Source organism: Macaca fascicularis, chromosome 5 (assembly GCF_037993035.2).
Source record: "Macaca fascicularis isolate 582-1 chromosome 5, T2T-MFA8v1.1".
In the NCBI taxonomy this organism is placed as follows: domain Eukaryota; kingdom Metazoa; phylum Chordata; class Mammalia; order Primates; family Cercopithecidae; genus Macaca; species Macaca fascicularis.
In genome coordinates this window covers 174318171-174340301 of record NC_088379.1, presented here as the reverse complement: position 1 = coordinate 174340301, position 22131 = coordinate 174318171, and the positions used below count along the sequence as shown (strand labels likewise).

At 34.9% G+C, this 22131-nt stretch overlaps 1 protein-coding gene across 9 annotated transcripts in view; it reads left to right on the top strand.

Annotated features, from left to right (window-relative positions):
- NEK1 (NIMA related kinase 1) overlaps nucleotides 1-22131 on the top strand; it is a 198792-nt gene that overhangs the window by 70119 nt on the left and 106542 nt on the right. For all 9 annotated transcript variants that reach the window (XM_074040755.1, XM_005556282.4, XM_074040756.1 and 6 more), the window contains one exon: nucleotides 884-986. In XM_074040755.1, the coding sequence (XP_073896856.1) occupies nucleotides 884-986 (103 nt within the window). The remainder of the gene's footprint in view (nucleotides 1-883; nucleotides 987-22131) is intronic.

Here is a 22131-nt window from a genome sequence, read left to right as displayed (position 1 = left end):
AATTTAGTTATGGACCCAAAGAAAGCCCATATAGGAAGTTTCTGTGCCTTACTAGTCAAAATACAAGTAGAAACACAGCCAACAACTTGCTCATCTTTCTTCCTTACCTCCAAAATTAACTGCAATTGATGCCATGCTATGAGTTCTCTGATAACTGGGGCTGGGTTTTATTTATCTTTGTATCTTCCATACTTAGCATAGTAACTAACACAATGTTTAGTAGATGCTTAATCAGTGTTTGTTATTGATACTTTTTATTTATAGTCTAAGATCAGCATGTTTACATTCTTTCATAATTGTCAGAGAAAGACACAAAAGTAAAATTGGAAAAGGTTAAAACAAATAATTCTGTTTTTAATATTTTCCCTAGTCTATCCATTTTACTTTTTATAGTTGTGATATTTAGGGAATTCAAACATAGCTTTTTACTTTTTTTTTTAAAATTCACACTTAAGTAAAGCTTTAGTTCTTTTTAATTTTTTAAATTGCTGCTGTACTGCTTTTATTTGACTTCGCTACTAAGATTCTTATTGGATACAGAGTTCTGAAATAAACTTGGCAACTTCTCAGATTCTTCCATAATTAAGTGTATCTAAAATAATTGTATATGTTTAAGTAAGTAGAATAGATCAAATAAATATAAAAGAAACCATCTTGTGAAGACTTAGAGTAGAATTATAGATTTTACTTGCATTTAAAATAATAAAGAATGTGATTTAAGTAGTAGATGTCAATATATATATAGTGATTTCTTCATTACAGAGAAAGTGTTTCATCAGCCTTCATATTCTGAAATAAAAAAAAAATTCAGATAAATGTAATTTTTAACTTTTTAGAATATTTTATGTTCAAGATGGCTGACTTTGTGATTTGTTCAAATTAGGCAAAAAGGGCAGCTAGCTGTAGAAAGAGCTAAACAAGTAGAAGAGTTCCTGCAGCGAAAACGGGAAGCTATGCAGAATAAAGCTCGAGCCGAAGGACATATGGTATGAATTTTGTTTGTTTGTTTCTGAGATTTTGAATGTATTAGTATTCCAAGTGAAGGTCTGGAATAAGGTAAGTGTAAGTAAAAACAATGACAATCTAACAATCTAGGCATAATAAGAGGCAGTAAAGATACTCAGAAGTCATTTGCAGAGTATCAAATTGGGATATCTTAACTCATTTACCTTCTCTTCTGCTATCTCTTATACCAGGGGTGGAATTCTGTTGTTGCTTTGGTTAATTGGGAGTAAGTTCATACCTGTATCCTTCCTTTAAAAGAGTATAAATGGGTATAGCAACCCAGATATTTATATTAAAGAAATAAGTTCTTAGATTGCTGCATGTTTTTTTTCCCCCAATATGCTTTTGGTTTTACATACTTTTAAGTGGCAAAGAATTTTAGAAGAAAAATGGGAAACAAGTATTTGGGTAAGTATATATGTAAACTATGCATTTGCTCAAAAGCAATTTAGAAGTAGAATTATAGTAAAGTCTCCAGTTATGCCATTTAACTAAATTGAGTCATGTATACAAGAAAATATTACGTTTTTAGAAAATCATTTCAATCATTAAAACTCTTTTTTTCTCCTTGGTATTTAACAGGATTTGAGGTAGTTAAAACTCTTGATAGTTTGATTTGTAGAGGTGCACAGATGCCTTTTGACATTTTGTCTACAGAACAACTGATGATTATGTCTGTCAGCTCAGCAACCCATGAAGCATCACATTTATATAGGAAATAGGTTAATTAGATGGTAATATATTTTAATAAGACATTACATATCTGTTGTAAGTTCATAAGTGGTATCTTTGTGAGTTAATGTAGTTCAATATAGTATGTCTTTTCTTTGAAACAATGTCATAGAAACATAGTTAAATTTGTAAATAGTTACCCTTTATATTGTTAACATAGATACTTCAATTTGTTTTTCTACATCCGAAATTAATCTGTATTTGTATCTTTCCGTTAGATAGTAAATGAGAACCTCCAGCCTTTTCCTTTGCTCATATCTCCCATGTTAATAGCAGCTGGAATTTTGGTTACACATTTTTTACTTAAAATATTTTTAAAAGAATTGGTAGGCTTACCGGAATTTACTAATTTCTTTTCTCAACATCATTCCTTATATCTTACTATTCCCCCCTCAGTTTATTTTTTTTCATGCTGGATAATCTGGTAATTTTTTTTGGAGAGGAACTTTCCAAGATTTGTTGGAAAATGCTCTAATTTTGTCCTCATGCTTGAATGATCATTTGTAATGGTGGTCTGCTGGTGAATTTGATTAGCATTTGTTTGTCTGAAAAAATATTTTGCTTTTGTTTTTAACAAATATTTTGGCTGGATATTGTATTATAGGCTGAAACTTTACCTCTGGCTTGCCCTATTTCTGACAAGAACTATGCATTCATTCTTATATTTTTCCTCGGTATGTAATGTATCTTTTTTCTCTACTTTAAAATTTTTCTCTTTATCACTAGAATCAATTTGATTATGATGTGGTTTGTGTGTGTGTGTGTGTTTTTTTTTTTTGAGACAGAGTCTTACTCTGTCACCCAGGCTGGAGTGCAGTGGCGGGAGCTTGGGTCAGTGCAACGTCCGCCTCCCTGCCTCAAGCGAGTCTCATGCCTCAGCCTCCCAAGTAGCTGAGATCACAGGTGTGTACCACCACACCCATCTAAGTTTTGTATTTTTTTAGTAAAGATGGGGTTTCACTGTGTTGGCCAGGCTGGTCTTGAACTCCAGACCTCAGGTGATCCATCTGCCTTGGCCTCCGAAAGTGCTATGATTACATGAGCCACTGCACCCTGCTTGTGTAGTTATCTTCATGTTTATTTTGTATAGGGGTTCATTGAGCTTCTCAGATCTGTGGGTTTATGATTTTCATCAAATCTGGAAATTTTTCATCGATTATTTCTTTTTTTTTTTTGGACACAGAGTTTCTCTCTTGTTGCCCAGACTGGAATGCAGTGGCGCAATCTCGGCTCACTGCAACCTCCAACTCCCAGGTTCAAGTGATTCTCCTGCCTCAGCCCTCTGAGTAGCAGGGATTCCAGGCATCCATCACCATGCCGGGCTAATATTTTGTCTTTTTAGTAGAGACGGGGCCAGGCTGGTCTCAAACTCCTGACCTCTCAGATGATCCACCTGCCTCAGCCTCCCAAAGTGCTGGGATTACAGGCATGAGCCACCACGTCCAGCCCATTATTTACTCAAAAAATGTTTTTCTGTTTGCCTCTCTGCCTCTTCTAGGTCTCTGGTACACATATATTAGACCACTTTGTACACTACCAACCATTCACTGATGATGCTCTTTATTTTGTTCAGTCTTTTTTTCTCTCTGTGTGTTTCATTTTGGATTATTCTATTGCTGTGTCTTCAAGTGCATTAATCTTTTTTTCTGCTATGTCTGTTAATTCTATGCAGACATTATATGTTTTCCATCTCAGAAATTGTTTTTTGTTTATTTTTCGAGACAGAGTTTTCACTCTTGTTGCCCAGGCTGAAGTGTAGAAACATGATCTCGGCTCACTGCAACCTCTGCTTCCTGGGTTCGGAGATTCTTCTGCCTCAGCCTCCCAGGTAGCTGGGATTACAGGCACGTGCCACCACACCCAGCTAATTTTTTTGTATTTTTTAGTAGAGATGGGGTTTCACCATGTTGGCCAGGCTGGTCTCAAACTCCTGACCTCATGTGATCTGCCAACCTTGGCCTCCCAAATTCCTGAGATTATGGCCGTGAACCACCATGCCCGGCCAGAGATTGAATTTTTTATGTTAAAGTTGATTTGGATTGTTTTTATACCTTCCATGTCCCCCACTTTTCTTCATATTCTTAAACATATGGAATATAATTATAATAGCAGTTTTCATGTCCTTATCTATTAATTCTACCATCTGTGTCATTTCTGAGTCTCTGTTGATTGATTTTTTTCCCTCATTAGGGTCATCTTTTTTTCTTTACATGTCTGGTAATTTGTAGTTGGATACCAGGCATTGTGTATTTTATAAATATTTGTGGACTTTTTTTCCTGGGATTGCAGTTAAGTTACTTGGAAATAGTTTGAGTCTTTCAAGGTTTGCTTGTAAACTTTGGCTGTAAGCTTTGCTAGGCCGGTACAGAACAGTCTTTAGTCTAGTGTTAATTTGGCCTCACTGCTATAGCAGTACTCTTTTGAATACCCAATGCTTTATTAGTTTGGAGGTCTTTTCAGTTTGGCTCTTGGAAACATGAGACATTTGCAGCCCTGATTGAACCTCAGGTATTATTGACAATATGTTGTTTGTCATTCAGCAGGAAGCTCTAGGGACCCTCTTTAAATCTTGAGCACCCTTCCACCATGCAGCTCGTTCTTCTTTGCAACTCTGTTCTGCAAATTCTAGTGTTCTTCAATTTTCCAAGGTCTGAGTGTTGTTTCCTCAACTCAGGGGACTGCCAAACTCTGTTTGGTTACCTTCTGTCTGTGTTGCAGCCAGGAAACCCTTGCCAGTCAGTAAGGTGGGCAGCTGTTGGATTTACCACCTTTGTTTTCCTTCTCTCAAGGATCACTTTCCTGTGCTGTCTGTTGTCCAGTGTTTGAAAACCATTTCATATGTTTTGTTCGGACTTTTAGTTGTTTAAGATGGGAGGGTAGATCTGTTACTTCATCATGGCTGCAAGTGAGCCTCGAATAATAATTTGGCTGGATAAGGAAATATAAATTTGAAGTTTATTTTCCATAGAACTTTAAAGATTCTGCTTTATTATCTTTCTACTTACATTGTTGCTAATGAGACATGTGATGTTCTGGATCTTGTTCTTTTATAAGGAATTCCTTCCTTTCTCATAACTCTTAGGACTGTTTTTCTATCCTTGATGTTCTGAACTTTACTTGAATATTTCTCAGTTGTTTTTTGTTTTGTTTTTTTGTCTTCCTGGCTTAAGTTTCCACTGAATGCTTTCAATGTGAGTACTTATCTTCAATTCTAGGGACATTTGAAATTATAAATTCTTCAAATATTGCTTCTACATTTTCTTCTCAAGAGAACTCCTATTAGACTGATACATTGGAACCTCTGCATGTAATGTACTTTTTAAAATCTTTTTCTCTCTTTTTACTGTGTTTTGGAAGGATTTCTAGACCTGATAGTCCAGCTCACTGGAATATATTCTTTAGTTTTGTCTACTCTGCCGTTCAGCTCATCTAATGAGTTTCCTTTTATTTCAAAAAATTACGTTTTCATGTCTATGAATTCTAATTAGTTTTCCCATAAAACTCTTTTCTTATGTTTTCATTTCCCTGGTAGTATTATAATTGTTGTAAAGTCTTGTTCTTAGTGTGCTGTTGACTACGTTACTTTGGTTTTTTCCATTTTGAAGTTTGTTAGATATTTCGTAGTGTTGGTACTCCTCAAATGTTTAGCACCCTTGCTAGTGTGTTCATGATTGGGAGTATGAATTTTACTGTTCATTGCCTTTGTTTGGGTGACTCCCTGGGAAGATGGCAGTGTGCTAGTGCCATGATCTGTTCTCTGCAGTTTTCAGTGAGAGTGAAGGATGAGTGGGACATACTGGTACTCTCTCAGTGCAAGTGCCTTGACGGCTTATTTTCTGGGCTTAAGAGACTCTCATTCTTCCTAGGTATCACCCAGAGCATTGGCCTGTCCTTTCATTCTATGCTCTCTCTTACCACTCCTGTTTCAAAGTAACTGACGCTGCTTGCTGGTTTGTGGAGATGCTTAGTGTACTGGAGGTAACCCTTTTACTCTAACTACTGTTGTCTGCTATTAGACCTTCTCATGCTCTTAGCTTCCAATATGTCTTAAACCATGCTTTGTGTTACTCAACCTTCTGTGGTAGTACTCTTTCTGACATGTTTTTGCTTTTGTAAATTCACACTTTAAGCTGGTTTTGTGTACTTTCCTGGTCTCTAGTTTCCTTTTAGTCTTAGGACTACCAGGAGTTTTTCTTATTTTTGAATGCTGATGTGTATTCACTTAAAATAATTTTTTATACTAAGATTTTGCAGGAAGGAAAGCAGTAGTATTCACTTTGACCTCTTATAATCGGTATTTTTCATTTTATTGTTGTGTTCTCATTTTTTAAAAACATGTTTTATAGAGCTGCAGTACATTTGGGAATGACTTTTATGTGACTTTCTAAGATTCATTCTGTTAAACTATATTGAATTCCTTTATTCCTTACATGACGTAAAACTTTGCCTTAGAAATATGTGGCTAAAAATGAAGAATTTGTATTTTCTAGTATACTTGGGTGCGTACCTCATATATTACTTATTTTATTGATTCACTAAATTAAGGCAATTTGTTAAACACTGGGAGTAGTAAGTATATAAAGCTTGCTCAGAAATAGTTTGTTTCTAAAGTAATTTATAATCTAATGTTGGACAAGAATATCTACACTAGTAATAAGGCAGAGATTAGAAGTGACTGCTAAGGTTAACTCTGGGCAGGATAAGAAGCCTCACAGATTTTAAGTTCTAAATCGGAACTTTTTTATGGTAAGGCAGAGGTGCTACTTATAATTTGCCTCTTTGTATTCGTTTTCTATTCTGTTAACAATTTACCATAAACTTAGTGGCTTAAAGCAACACAAATTTATTACTCAGACTTTCTTTGGGTAAGAGTCTGGCATGTGCTAGCTGGGTATTCTTCTCATGGTCTCTTAAGGCTGAAATTAAGGTGTCGGCCAGCTGTATTACCACCTAGAGGCTTAGCTAGAGCAAGATCTTCTTCCCTGTTCCCCTCAGGGTATTGGCAAATCCACTTCCTTGTTGCTGTGGAGCTGAGGCCTCCATTGTCTGACTAGATTTTGGCCTGGAACCACTCTTAACTCTGAGAGACCACTCTTAGTTACTTGCCAGATGGCCTCCTCAGCAATGGAGAACCTACTGTGCATCAAATCCCTATCAGGCTTCAAACTCCTGACTGCCCTTTCTACAACCAGCCAGAGAAAACTATGATTTTAAAAGGCTCAGGTGATTAGGTCAGTCCCACCAGATAATCTTTTTATGTTAACATCAGTCATTGCATCTAACACAAAATCTATCATATTCACAGTCCCGGGGATTATGCAGGGTTGACCCAATGGAGTACAGAGAGATAACAAAAACCTTGAAAGTTTCCTTAGAATTCTGCCTACTATACTCCCTTTGCTCATAATTTTAGAGCCTACATCTGGAGACAGTAGATTAGACTAAGTAGAGGAGCTACTCTTTTTTTTTTTTTTTTCAATTCCCTTTCCCGTTCCGTTTTTCCTTTCCTTTTTCTTTTCCTTTCCTTTCTTTCGACGGGGACTCACTCACTCCCTGACTGGATTGCAGTGGCACAATCTTGGCTGATTCTTCCACCTCAGCCTCCCAAGTAGCTGGGACTACAGGCACGTGCCACCATGCCCAGCTAATTTTTTTTTCGTTTTTTTTTTTTTCTTTTTTTTTTTTTTTTTAGTAGAGATGGAGTTTCACCTTGTTGCCCAGGTTGGTCTCAAACTCCTGGACTCAAGCAGTCCACCCTCCTCGGCCTCCGTAAGTGCTGGGATGAGCCACTCAGGTATGAGCCACCATGCCCAGCAAATAGACTTTATTTTTTATAGCAGTTTTAGGTTTGTGGCAAAATTGAGTGGAAAAGTACAAGGATTTTCTATATACCTCATGCCCCCACATATGTGTAGCCTCCCTCGTTATCACCACCCACCAGAGCAGTACATTTATTACAATTGATGAACCTACATTGACACATCATTATCACTCAAAGTCCATAGTTTACATTAGGGCTCACTCTTGGCGCTAACATTCTATGGATTTAAACAAATATATAATGGTATTTATTTATCACCATTATAATGTCATACACTGTAACATTTCTCTGCCCTAGGAGGAGCTACTTTTAAGTGCTGTCTTTAGCAACATACTTCGTATTAGAATATAGTAACCCAGGTTACCATACAAGAGCCTTTTTTTATAATTGGTTTTATTAACATGTAATTTAAATGCAATAAAATTCTAAGTGTATATCTCAGTAAGTATTGACAAATGTATATAGTTACGTAGCCACCAACATCATCATATGTAAACTGTTCTGTGGCCCCCCTAAAAGTTTCCTCATGCCCCTTTGAAGTCAGTCACCCCCTCACCGCCATCAGCTGTAGGCAGCCACTGGTCTACTTCCTGTTACTATAGTTTTGTCCTCTCTAGAATTTAATATAAAATTATGAATCATATAGTATATAATTTTCTTGTGACTGGAGTGTTATCACTAGTTAGTTGTTTTTTATTCCGAAGTCATATTCCTTTGTATGGATGTACCACATTTTGTTCAATTTCTCTGTTGATGAACACTTGTGTTGTTTCCAAAATAGATGCTTTTAAAGCTCATCGGAGTTATGTGATCATTAAATTCACTTGTTTATATACATACCTATATAATTGGCTAGCCTGTCTTCCCTGTGGAGCCCTATTTTCTGAGTTAGCATATCCCGCCTCATTATGTGTAACTGAACTAGTGACTGTTATTACACTTAGTCTTCTGAACACTGCTGGAGAAAATTAAAGCTATGATGATTAATAATGTCTGTTTCTCTGGTTTCAGCCATTTCCTCCTATTCTATGCCATACCATCTCTTACTTTTGAGCCTTATTCCATCGCTTATCTATATAAGAAAGTTTCTCCTCAACTTTGCTTCTTTACCGGTACTCTCCTATAGCATATACACACACATATATATATTATATATAATATATATGTAATAATATATGTATGTAGTATATATATTTTCAAATTTCTAACGTCATTAACTCTGCATACCTCTGTAGTTATCATCCTATCTCTTTCCTCCTCTTCATAGCCAGACTTTTCAAATGAATGAAACATTTGCTGTCTCTCCTTTCTTATCTACTATTTAGTTTTCAATTTATTGTTAATAGTTTATCATTATATCAAAGAAGTCACTACTATCCATCTTGCCAAATATAATAGACTATTTTTAATCCTCATCTTACTCTGCCTCTCTCTGACATTTGATCATGACCTACTACTTCAAAATTTCCTTCTTCCATGATACCATATTCTCTTGATTTACCCTTTATTTCTCTGGTTACAATTTCTTAATGCCTTCTATAGAATTCTTTTCTTCTCAGTCTTTAAATGCCAATATTCTCTGCGGCTCTGTCTTTGCTATTTTCTCACTATATATAATATCCTGGGGCGATCTCACTGATAATTCTACTAGATGACTTGAAAATCTGTAACTCAGACTGCTCTCCTAACTTCTGTCCTGTTTATCCAGTTGCCTTCTGGATGTTGTTTCCCAGGTGGTGCATTGGCACCTCATTTTTTGAACATTTCATTTTCAAATGATCATATAGTAATATAGACTTTTTTCCAGGAATTTTAACACGTGTAAATTCATGCAACCAGCACCACAATCAAGTTACAGAACAATTCCATCAGCCCCCTAACTTTTACGCTATCTTTCTGTAGTCACACTCTCTCCTTCTACCCCCAACACCTTGGCAACCATTTTGTCTTTTCCAGAGTGTCTTGTAAATTGTATGTATGTATACATACAGATGTTCCTTGACTTATGATGGGGTTACATTTTGATGAACTATTGTAAATTGAAAATATTTAGTCAAAACTGTATTTATTGCACTTAACCTACGAAACATGGCTTAGCCTGGCCTACTTTAAACGTGCTAAGAACACTTACATTAGCCCACAGTTGGGCAAAATCATTTAACACAAAGCCTATTTTGTAATAAAGTGTTCAATATTTCATATAATTTATTGAATACTGTACTGAAAGTGAAAAACAGAATGGTTGTATGGGTACTTAAGGTACATTTTCTAGTGAATGCTTTTCACTTTCACACCATTGTAAAGTTGAAAAAGCATAAGTTGAACTATAGTAAGTCGGAACCTGTCTGTACACGTACTGGTATGTTGTAACCTTTTGTGACTGGTTTCTTTCCTGCACCATAATGATATTCATGCAAGTTGTTGCATGTGTAAATAGCTTGTTTAATTTTGCTGCTGAGTAGTACTCCATTGAATGGATGTACAACAGTTTGTTTATCCATTTGCCAGTGGTGAGACATTTGAGATGTTTCCAGTTTTTGGTAATTATGAATAGAGCTGTTTTGATCATTTATTTACAGGTTTTTGTGTGAGGTCTAGTATTTATTTCCATAGGATAAATACCCAGGAGTGGGTTTGCTGGATCATATTGTAAGTGTACATTTAACCTGATTTTTTAAAATCTTTTTTTTCCAAAAGTGTTTGAAACATTTTGCATTCCCATCAGCATTGTACTCGAATTCCAGTTGCTCTGCATCCTCATCAGCATTTTTTGTCAGTGTTATTTTAGCCATCTAAACCATGTGTAGGGATATATCACTGTGGCTGAATTTGGATTTCTCTAAATGTTAATGATGTTGAATATCTTTTCATATTTGCCATCCTTATATCCTTTTAGAGAAAGGTCATTGTCCGTTTTAATTGTATATTTTCTTATTCTTTAGCTTTGAAAGTTCTATTATATTCTCTGAATACAAGTCTTTTATTGGATAAATAATTTGCCAATACTTTCTCCTAGTCTGAAACTTAGCTTTTCATTCCCTTAACAGAATCTGTTGCAGAGGATGAGGTTTTAATTTTGATGAAGTCCAGTTTGTCATTTTTTTTGTTTGGATCATGCTTTTCATGTTATGTCTGAGAACTCAGCTTATCCAACAATCATGAAGATTTTTTATTTTTTCTTCTAAAGTTTTTATGGTTTTCATTTCTACCTTTAGATTTATGATCCAGGAAGAAGACATTTATTATAATGATATACACATAAGCATAAAATGTACTCCCTTAATCTTTTTAAAGTATATAGTTCAGTGGCATTAAGTACATTCACAACGTTGTCTTCCTTGATTTCTATTTTGCTCTTTTTTTATTTTTAAATTTTTATGGATACATAATAGTTGCACATATCTGTGGGGTACATGTGATATTTTGATTCAAGCATACGATTTGTGATGTCTTGTTTTTTGAGGTAGCAACTTAAAACATTGAATTGAGACCTTTCTTCTTTTCTGATAGTGGTATTGCATTTTATAAATTTCCCTCTAAGCATTGCTGTAGCCATATTCTACAAATTTTCTATGTTGTGTTTTCATTCTCATTCAATTCAAAATGTATTCTAGTTTTTCTTGAGATACCGTCTTTGGCCCATGGATTACGTAAAAGTATTCTGTTTAATTTCCAAGTGTTTGAACATTTTCTTATTATCTCTGTTGTTTTCTAGTTTTATTTCATTTTGGTCATAGGACATACTTCGTAGGATTTCAGTTAGTCCTTTTACATTTGTTAGGGTTGGTACTTTGATCTAGTGTATGATCTGTCATGGTGAATGTTCCACATGTACTTGAATGGAATGGGTATTCTGCTACTGTTGGGTGGAATATTAGTTTTATTAGATCCATTTGGTGTATGTTTTATTCTTCTTGATCCATACTGAAAGCCTGTCTACATTCTATTTGATACTAAGGAAGTCTTCAAATATAATTGTGGATTTGTCTGTTTCTCCTTTTAGTTCTGTCAGTTTTTTCTTTCTTTGTTTTCTTTTGCAGTGTAGCAAGTTACCACAGGTTAGCAGTTTATCTCACAGTCTCTGTGGATTAGGAGTCTGGGCACAGCTTAGCTAAGTCCTCTACTTAGAGTATCACAAGACTGTAATATGGTTAGCCAGTATGCATTCTTATCTAGAAGCTCATTTGAGGAAAAATTTATTTCCAAGCTCTTTCATGTTAGAGAATTTATTTCCTCATGGCTTAATGAACAAGGGCCCCAAGCTGCTTGCTGGCTGTTGACTTGAGGTCTCTCTCAGTTCCTAGGGGCCACCTGCATTTGTAGAGACATTTCTTGACACATGGACATCTTCAACATGTCTACTTACTTTATCAAGCAAGGGCAACCTGTGGAGGGTGTATGCTAGCAAGGGTAGAATGGTATATAACGTGACAATTACAGGAGTGACATCCATTACATTTGTCATAGTCTGTTGGTTAAAAGCAAATCACAGGTCCTCCCCACACTCTCAGGAGGGGATTTTACAAGATTATAAACATTAGGAGCTGGGCATCATGGATGGAGGCAATCTTAGAGGCAGTAAGGCATGTCCTTGGTATTTTTTTGTTTTGAAGATTTTTTTTATGGTAATATACCCATTCCAGCTTCTTTCGTTTACTGTTTGTGTGGTATATCTTGTTCCCTTTTACTTTCAATTTACCTGAATGATTGTTTGAGGTGAGTTTTTTATAGTGAATTTATGGTTGCTTTATGTGTTTGTAAAAAATCTAGTCTAACAATTCCTGTCTTTTCATTAGTGTGTTTAAGTAATTACATTACAATTATTATACTTAAAGACAATATAATTATTGATATGTTAGGATTTACATCTCACATTCTATTATTTGTTTTGTGTTTATACTCTATGATTTTGTTTCTCTTTCCATTTTCCTGCTGCCTTTAGATTATTTGGACACTTTTTAATATTCCATTTTAATTAATCTATTGTGATTTTGGCTATATTTTTCTTTTAGTATAACTTCTTTGTGGTTGCTCCAGGGGTTAAAAATACATACTTTTTACAATCTGTTTATAAACAATATTATACTATTTCAGTTGGAACATAGAAATCTTTCCAACATAGTAGCCTCTTTACCCTCTCCCCTTTATGGTGTAGTTCTCTTGTATTACATTAGCACACATTAAAATAACACCAGGAAATGTTATACCTTTGCTTTTAACTGTCAAACATGTTTAATAACTCTAAGAGAAAAGGAATACTTTGTTACATATTTATACAAATACTTATTTCTATTACTTTTCCTTGATTCCTAATGTTTCAAGTTTTCTTCTTCTTTCCCTTTCCCTGAAGAGATTCCTTTAGCAGCTCTTTGAGATCAGGTCTGCCAACTATAGATTCCTTTACTTTATTTGAGAATGTCTTGTTTCATCTTCATATCTGAATGGTGTTTTTCACAGGATGCAATATTCTTGGTTGACTGCATATTTCTTTTCTCACGTAAAAATGTTACTTTCTGGCTTTCTATCCTCCATAGTTTTCAGTGGGAAATTCTTACATGAATATTCAAATGCTTTTTCTCCTGTAGTTAATGTTTTGTTATCCTCTGGACACTTTCAGTATTTTTTCTTTGTCTTTAGTATTCAGCAGTATGATTAAGTCATCTCTGGAAATGGATTTTTGGGGATTTATTCTATTTATGGTTTGCTAGTTTCTTGAATTTACAATGTTATGGATTACACGAAACTTGTCATGTTTTAAGCCATTATTTCTTCAAATATTTTTTCAACACTGCACTCTTTCTCTTCTTCTGGTTCTCTGATGGCATGAAATGTTAGACTTTTTGTTTTTCTCCCACAGGTTTGTAAACCTTTTAAAGAGGTTCTAACAGATTCAGGTCTTAAGCCCAATATGTGTTTCCTGATATTTTAAAATATCAAATAAGCCTGAACAGTTATGATTAAATTCTGAGTCTGAAGGATTAACCCTCTGGAATTGGTAACCTGCTATAGTTAAGTTGTTTGAACAGTATGTTTTATTAACTGTTTTGGGAAACCACAGTGAATTAAAACATGCTTTCTATGGGCAAATGTAAATAGTTTTTAGGTTGAATTATAGTTTAAAGAAATGTATTTCAAAATAATTTTATGTGCTTTTATTTACTTTTGTTATTGTTATTATTATTTTTTTTATTTAGAGATGGAGTTTCCCTCTGTCACCCAGGTTAAATTGCAGTGGTGCAATCTATAGCTCACTGCAGCCTCAAACTCTTAGGCTCAAGTGATCCTCCCACCTCAGCCTCCTGAGTAGCTGTAGCTGGGTCTACAGGTGCTTGCCATCATGAGTGGCTAATTTTTTAATCTTTTTGTAGAGTTAGGTCTTGCTGTGTTGCCCAAGCTGGCCTCAAACTCCTGGCTTCAAGTTATCCTCCCATATCAGTCTACCAAAATACCGGACTACGTGCATGAGCCACTGTGACTGGTCTCATGCTTTTTGATGAATTTAAAATTTTCCCTGTATAGGTAACTGAAACTTTAAAAAAAAAAAAAAAAAAAGAGGTGGTTTAGGGAAACTCTGTCAAGAAGACTTCAAGCCAAATGTTATTTGATTTGTTGGTGGTGGTTTTGTATTTATGTGTGTGTCAGAGGGAAGGTGGATTTGCTCTGGCCATTATTAATAAAATTAATTAAAATGACTGTAAATCTAATCCTGATAGTAAGTCTTTGTAGTGGGAATTTTTATTCCAGTATTACTGATTTCAAAACTGGCCCAGAGTTACTAGTACTTTGCCCAAGATTACGTAGTAATGCCCAGAAACAGGGTGCAAACCCAGAATGTCTGACTTTCAAGATTATGCTTTTAGCTTTACTATGTTGTTTGTTCCTTTTTAAATGGCGTATTACTATTTGCTTTAGTTTAAGCAAAACTTGTAGATATGGCAGCATTGCAAAGCAAGGGCAGGCAAATATTTTTCCTGTAAAAGGCCAAATAGTAAATATTTTAAGCTTTAAACCATATGGTGTTTTGTACAACTGTTCAACTCTGCCATAGTAGTAGAAGACTAAACAAATGAGTGTGGCTGTGCTCTAGTAAAGCTTGATTTTGGAAATAAGACAGCAGACTAGATTTGACGTGTTGATAATAGTTGCTGATCTTTGCTATAGACTATCCTGTATAGTAAATTAGTTCTTCAACACTGTTTATTTTGAAAAGATTATTTTCTTCAGATCTTCTTTAAAAAATATTCCTTTATTATTCTAAAATAATGTTTGGGCTGGGTGCGGTGGCTCATGCCTGTAATCTCAGCACTTTGGGAGGCCGAGGCAGGAATTCGAGACCAGCCTGGCCAAACATGATAAAATCCTGTCTCTACTAAAAATAAAAAAATTTAGCCAGGCATGGTGGTGCGTGCCTGTAATTCTAGCTACTTGGGAAGTTGAGTGTGGCAGGAGAATCTCTTTAACCCGGGAGGTGGAGGTTGCAGTGAGCCAAGATCGCACCACTGCACTCCAGCCTGGGCAACAGAGCGAGACTCTTTCTCAAACAAAATGAAATAAAAATAAGATAAAATAATGTTTGGTACATAGAAAATAATATGTATAATATATGTGTAAATTAAAAAGCAAAATAATATACCCAGAAGATGGAACACTAATAAGTAGCTTGTGTACTCTTCCCTAACTCAAGGATTGGCAAACATTTTTCTGTAAAGGGCCAGATAGTAAGCATTCATGGCTTTGCTTGGTCATAAGGTCTCTATCATAGCTACTCAACTTTGCATTGTAGCACAAAAGTAGCCATAGGTAATGTGTAAATCAGTAAGCATGACTGTGTTCCAGTAAACTATTTATGGGCACTGAAATTAGAATTTCACATAATTTTCATGTGTTATGAAATATCCTTCTTTTCATTTTTCCATACCATTAAGAATTTGAACACCATTCTTAGCTTTTGGACCATACAAAAACAAGTGGTGGGCTGGATTTGGACCATGGACCATAGTTTTCCAACCATTATGTCATCTTTTTTTTCCACCTTTCCCTGCAGGTAGCCATTATCCTGAATTTTGAATTCATCATTCCTGTAGATTTCTTAAAAACTCTTTTTCACACACATATGTGTGATTAAACAGTACCTTGCTCTGTTTTATTTTTGAGTATTATAAAAATTATACCGTTTATAGACTGAGACATTTTTCATGCAACATTTTTCTTTTTTTTTTGAGATGGAATTTCGCTCTTGTTGCCCAGGCTGGAATGCTGTGGCACCATGTTGGCTCACTACAACCTCCCCCTCCCGGGTTCAAGCAGTTCTCCTGCTTAGCCTCCCAAGTAGCTGGGATTACAGGCATGCACCCCCACACTCGGCTAATTTTGTATTTTTAGTAGAGACAGGGTTTCACCATGTTGGTCAGGCTGGCCCCGAACTCCTGACCTCAGGTGAGCCACTGTGCCCGGCCTATTCAACATTTTTCTAAGATTCATTCATATTTTCAAGTATTGCTGTATGACATTCCATTGTGTGACTGTACCACAATTATTCTCCTGACAGTAATTAATTATTTAGGTTGGTTCCAGTTCATCTTTGAACATTCTTGTAGATATATCCTGGTACACATGTGCAAGAGTTTTTCTTGGTTATCTTCTGTTGAATAACCTAACAGAAGAACCTCTGAATTTTACAAAAATGATGAAGCAGCATTATTTCCCTTGAGAAATGTTACTTTCTTATTAACTCACCTTAAATCATACTGTTTTTATTTATACTAATGGAAAACCTACCTTACAAAATGTACAGTTAACTGTTAAAACTTTTCATTCATTCTTTCATTCATTCATTTAATTTTATACAAACATTAATGACTGTAATATGTTAAGTTTCATGCTAGCAGGAAAATATAAGCGGTAAAGGAGATAGACAAGTAAACCAACAATTAAGTAATAATAACTATTTTTTGAAAGCTTATTATGCCAGGCATCATGTTAAGCAATTTATATGCATTCCCTCTGTATTAGTCTGCTAAGGCTGCTGTAACCAAAGACTACAAACTAAGTGGCATCAACAACACAAATTTATTATCTCAGAGTTTTCAGGGCAAGAAGTCCAAGATCAATGTGTCAGCAGAGTTGTTTCCTTCTGGGGACTTTGAAGAAGAATCTGTTCCATGCCTCCTTCCTACCTTTTGGTTATTGGATGGCAATTTTTGACCTTCCTTGGTATATATTACCAGCATCCTGATCTCTGCCTTCATTTTCATGTCATGTTCCTCCTGTGTGTGAGTCTGTCTTCAGATTTTCCCTGTTTATAGGGACACCAGTCCTACTGAATTAGGACCTGTCCTGATGACCTCATTTTAACTTGTCAAACATCCTATCTCTAAATAAGGTTAATTCTGAGGTACTAGGGGTTGAGACTTTAACATATGAATTTATGAGGGGCACAGTTCAACATAACAATCTCTTAGTCTTTCCAAAAATCCTGGGTAACTCTGTCAAACTTTGATGTGCTAGTCGCGTTATAGAGTATGTTGCAGTGTAAAAACCCTAGCTATCAAAAAGTAGTTTCTGCCCAAGTCCAAAAAGAATGGTATAGACTCACTTTTCCCTGTCCCTCTAAATCTAACTAAATACCCTGGAAATTATTTAGCATACAATTATAATTGGATTATAAATGCCAGAAAGAAGGTGAACTGGCAAGAGACCTCAAGACTTGAGAAATAACATTGGAGTTCTCTGGGTTTTCTGTCTCCCGTATATCTTGGACTGGGTATTAGAGAGGCCTGCAACCCAGATCCACTATAGACAAAAAACAATATTAAACAAGAAAAGCCTGCTCTTACTCACCAAAGGACTGGAAAAGGGAAATCCCAACAAAGATAGGGAACCTCAACATTTTCCTGACCCCAGGGACCTGATGAATGATTCAAGCTCAGGACAGTGATGAAGCCTCAGGCTATCCCAGCCCCCCTCCACAGCTTGTTCATGGTACCTCCACCATGGAAGTCTCCCAGGAAGAGCTGGTAGCCCAGAGAACCAACTTCCATTCTCACAAGACAGCAGCAGCAGTGATTGAGTAGGAGCTCCAAAAGCACCAGAAGAATGAAGCAGACCAGAATAGTATCACAAGTTTTCAGAAAACCGAACTGCAATTGGAACTAAAGCCCACAAAAGTAGGCTAGAAGCTGATTGCTAAACTTTGACAGGCTACTTCCTGCATAAAATAAATTAAGCAGGACTATGAGTCTTCTGACATAATAACTTGTCAAACCAAGCTGAATGCAGCAAAAACACAATTTGTGTGAGAAATGACATGGATTTGACATTCACATCAAGATGAATCAGATGTAGGAATTACCTGACAAGGGTTTCAAAGTTGCTGTGATAGAAATGCTTACAATCAATTATCTTAAATTATCTTAAAATGATAAAAAGGGAAAACCTCAGCAAACAAATAGAAGTTTTAAGGAAGAATTAAATGGAAATTATAGAACTGAAAAACACAATAATCAAAATTAAAATTCACAGATTAGACTCAGTAGTACCGCAGAGATGATGACAGAAGATAGAATCAGTGAATTGAACAACAGAGTAAAACTACTGAAAATTATCAGTCTCGAGAATTTATAGGACAATACAAAAATTTAACATTGTATCTTCAAAGCTTAAAGGACAGGAGAAAGTGTGTGACTCAAAAATACATTTGAAGAAATAGTGACTGAAAATTTCTCACATTTGGTGAAGACATAAACCTACAGATTTAAGAAGCTGATCAAACCCTACAATAAGATAAACTCGAATCCACACTAAGAAATGTTTTTAAAAAGACAAATCTGAAAAATGGGAGAGAGAAATTACACATTCCATATGAAGGTACACCAATTTGAATAACAGCAGGTTTCTCATCTGAAACTGTGGAGTTTAGAAGGAAGTAGTACAACATTTTTCAGGTGCTGAAAGAAGAAAAAGTACTATCAATCTTTAATTCTATATCTGACCAAGACTGTCCTTTTGGAATGAAGTGGAAATAAAGACATTCTCAAATGCAGGAAACTAAAAGAATTTGTTTGTAATAGAGCAAAATTAAGTTACTAAGGACAAAGAGAGAAAAAGAGACATAGTAACAAAATAATCATGCATTAAGAAGTTATTGCAATCCTAAATATGTATACACCAAATAACCATACTTTAAAATATAGAGAGCAGAAACTAATAGAGCTGAAAGAATAAACAAACAGGTTCACAGTTATAGTTGGAGACTTGAACATCCTACTCGCAGCAATTGATAGAACTACTAGACAGAAAATCAGCAAGGATATAGAATAGCTAAACACCATCACGAACCACCAAGATCTAATTTGCACTTACAGAATATTCTACCCCACAATAGCAGAATACACATTTTAAGCACCCATCAACAATTCAAGATATTATACTGAATTATAAAATCTTTACAAATATAGAGAACAGTGGAATTAAACTAGAAATCAGTAGCAGGAAGGTGACAGGAAAATCTCCAAATATTTAAAAATTAACACACTTTCAAATAAACCATGGGTCAAAGAGGAAATCTGAAAGGAAATTTAGATGTACATAGAACAAAATGGAAATAGACACACAACACACAAAAATTTGTGAGATAGAGCTGAAGCACTTCTGTGAGGGAAATTTATAGCACTAAATGCAGACAGTAGAAAAGAATAAATGTCTCAAATCAATGTAAATTCCTCACTCAAAATACTAGGGAAAAAAAAAGAGCAAAATATTCCCAAATCAGGAAGAATGAAGAAAGTAATTAAGAATAGATATCGTTAAAATTGAGACCAGTAATACTAAAGAGTAATGTAATGAAACAAAGAGTCAGTTGACTCTTAGAAACATAAAAGTGAAACTGATAAGTCTCTAGCAAAATTGACAAAGATGAAAAAGAGAAAAGACACAAATCACCAATATCAGGAATAAAAAAATGTGTATAATTACAGATCTTGTAACAATTAAAAGGATAAATTCAACTTGACATTCATAAATTCAACAACTTAGAAGAGATGAACCAATCTATAAAAATCATAGACTACCAAAACTTACCCAAGTTGAAACAGATATCGTAAATTGTCCTATAACTGTTTTAAAAGTTGAATTCGTGATTCAGAAGCTATTGAAAAATCTCTGGGCCTAGATAGTTTCACTGGAAAATTTTACCAAACATTCAAAGAAGAATTAACACCAATTTGATACAACAGTACAATCTGTTCCCAGAAGTAGTAGTGGAGTGAATACCAGTCAACTCATTTTGAGACTGTATTACCCTAATACCATAACCAAAGACAGCACAGAAAAGCAAACTACAGAGCAGTATCTTTGATGAAGTTAAATACAAAAATCCTCAATAAAATTTTAGTAAATTATATCCAGCCCCAACCAAGTGGAATTTAGTCTAGATGTACAAGTATTTTACAGTATTAAAAAATCAATGTGATTCACCATATCACCAGGCTAACAAAGGAAATTCATGTGATTACATCAATTGATACAGAAAATCTTTTGGAAAAATTCAGCATCCATTCATGATTTAAAAAAATAATAACTGTCAGCACACTAGAAATACAGGGGAATGTTCTCAACCTCACAATAGGCATCTGCAAAAACCCTGCATCTAATATTATACAGATGGAAGACTGAATGATTTCCATGTACAATTAGGGAAAAGGCAAGCATGTAACTTTTACCACTCGTATTTGACATTGTACTGTAAGTTGTAGTTACTGCAATAAAGCAAGAAAAAGAAGAGGCATACAGAATTGAAAAGATCAAATAAAGTTGTTGCTATTTTGAGTTGATATGATTGTCTGCATGGGAAATCCCAAGAACTCTACAAAAATACTCATGAAACTAAAAAGTGAATTCATTATAGTTGCAGGATACAAGATCAGTACACAAAAATAAATTGAATTTATATATATTGACAATGAACAAGTGGAAACTGATACAAAAAAATGTGATGCCATTTACAGTTGTTCCAAAGAATATGAAAAATAATTCTAACAAAACATATGCAATATTGAATGCAATTAAATGACAAAATGCTGATGAAAAAAAATCTAAGAAGACCTAAATACTTGGAGAGATACATGTTTATGAATCAGAAGACTCACAATAGTAAAAATGGCAATTCTTAAATTGATCTATAGAGTTAACGCAATCCTTACTAAAATCTCAGAAAATATTTTTTAATGTAGACAGGCTTATTTTAAAATTTATACAGAAAGTGAAAGACCTTAAAGTAACTAAAACAATTTTTAAGAACAACAACTTGGGAAGAATAACTCTTCCTGATGTTAAGGCTAACTTATAGCTACAGTAATCAAAACAGTGTAGTAGTGGCAAAGGGATAGACACATAGATCAGTAGAACAGTATGGAGAGTCCCAGAATAGTTGCATACAAATATATATGCCTAACTGATTCTTGACAAATACATAAAAGCAATTCAGTGGAGGAGGAGTACCTTTTCAATATTATTGTGGGAGGAACTGGACATCCATAAGCTCTATCAACCTTGACCTAAACCTCAAACCATATAAAATAATTACCTCAAAACAGATCATGGGCTTTCATATGAAACTAGAAAACTTCTAGTAAAAAGAGAAGAAAATTTTGGGACCTAGTACTAGGCAAAGAGTTATTAGACTTGACACCAAGAGCATAATCCAAAAAAGGAAAAGTTAATAAACCGGGCTTTATCAAAATTTTAAAATCTGGCTCTGCAAAAGACCCTGTTAAGAGGAAGAAAATACAAATTACAGATTGAGACAAATATTTGTACAGCAGTTATCCAACAAAGGGCTTATATTTAGAAAATATAAAGAAGAATCAAAACTCAACATTAAACATAAAAGATCCAGTTAGAAAATGAGGAAAATTTATAAAACATTTCACCAAAGAGGATATACAGATGGCAGGTAACACATGAAAAGATACCCAAATCATTTGAAAGATACAGACTTAAACCACAATGATGTTATTACTTCACACCTATCAAAATGGCTATAATAAAAAAATAGTGATAAAACCAAATGCTGATGAAGTTTTGGAGAAACTGGTCACCTATACATTGTTGTTTGGAATGTAAAATGATACAGTCATTGTGCAAAATAGTTTCACAGTTCCTTTTTAAACTAAAAATGGACTTCATACCAAGAACCCGTAATTTCATTCTTGTGCATATGTTCCAGAGAAAAGAAAACTTGTTGTCACTTAGAAACTCATTCATGAATATTCATAGAAACTATTTGTAATAGCAAAAAACTTAAAACTACCCAAATGCTCTTTAATGGGTAAATGAATGAAAAGACTGTATCATAACACTATATCCACCCCCATGGAGTACTGCTTTGCAATGAAAAGGAATGAACTATTGATGCATTGCAATACCATGGATGGACCAAATATAATTATATTGAGTGAAAACAGTCTCTAAAGGACACATACTGTGTGAGTCTACATAGAAATTATGACATAATTATCAAGATGGAGAACAGTTTAGTGGTTGATGGGTTAGGGATGGAGGTAGTGAATGTGGCT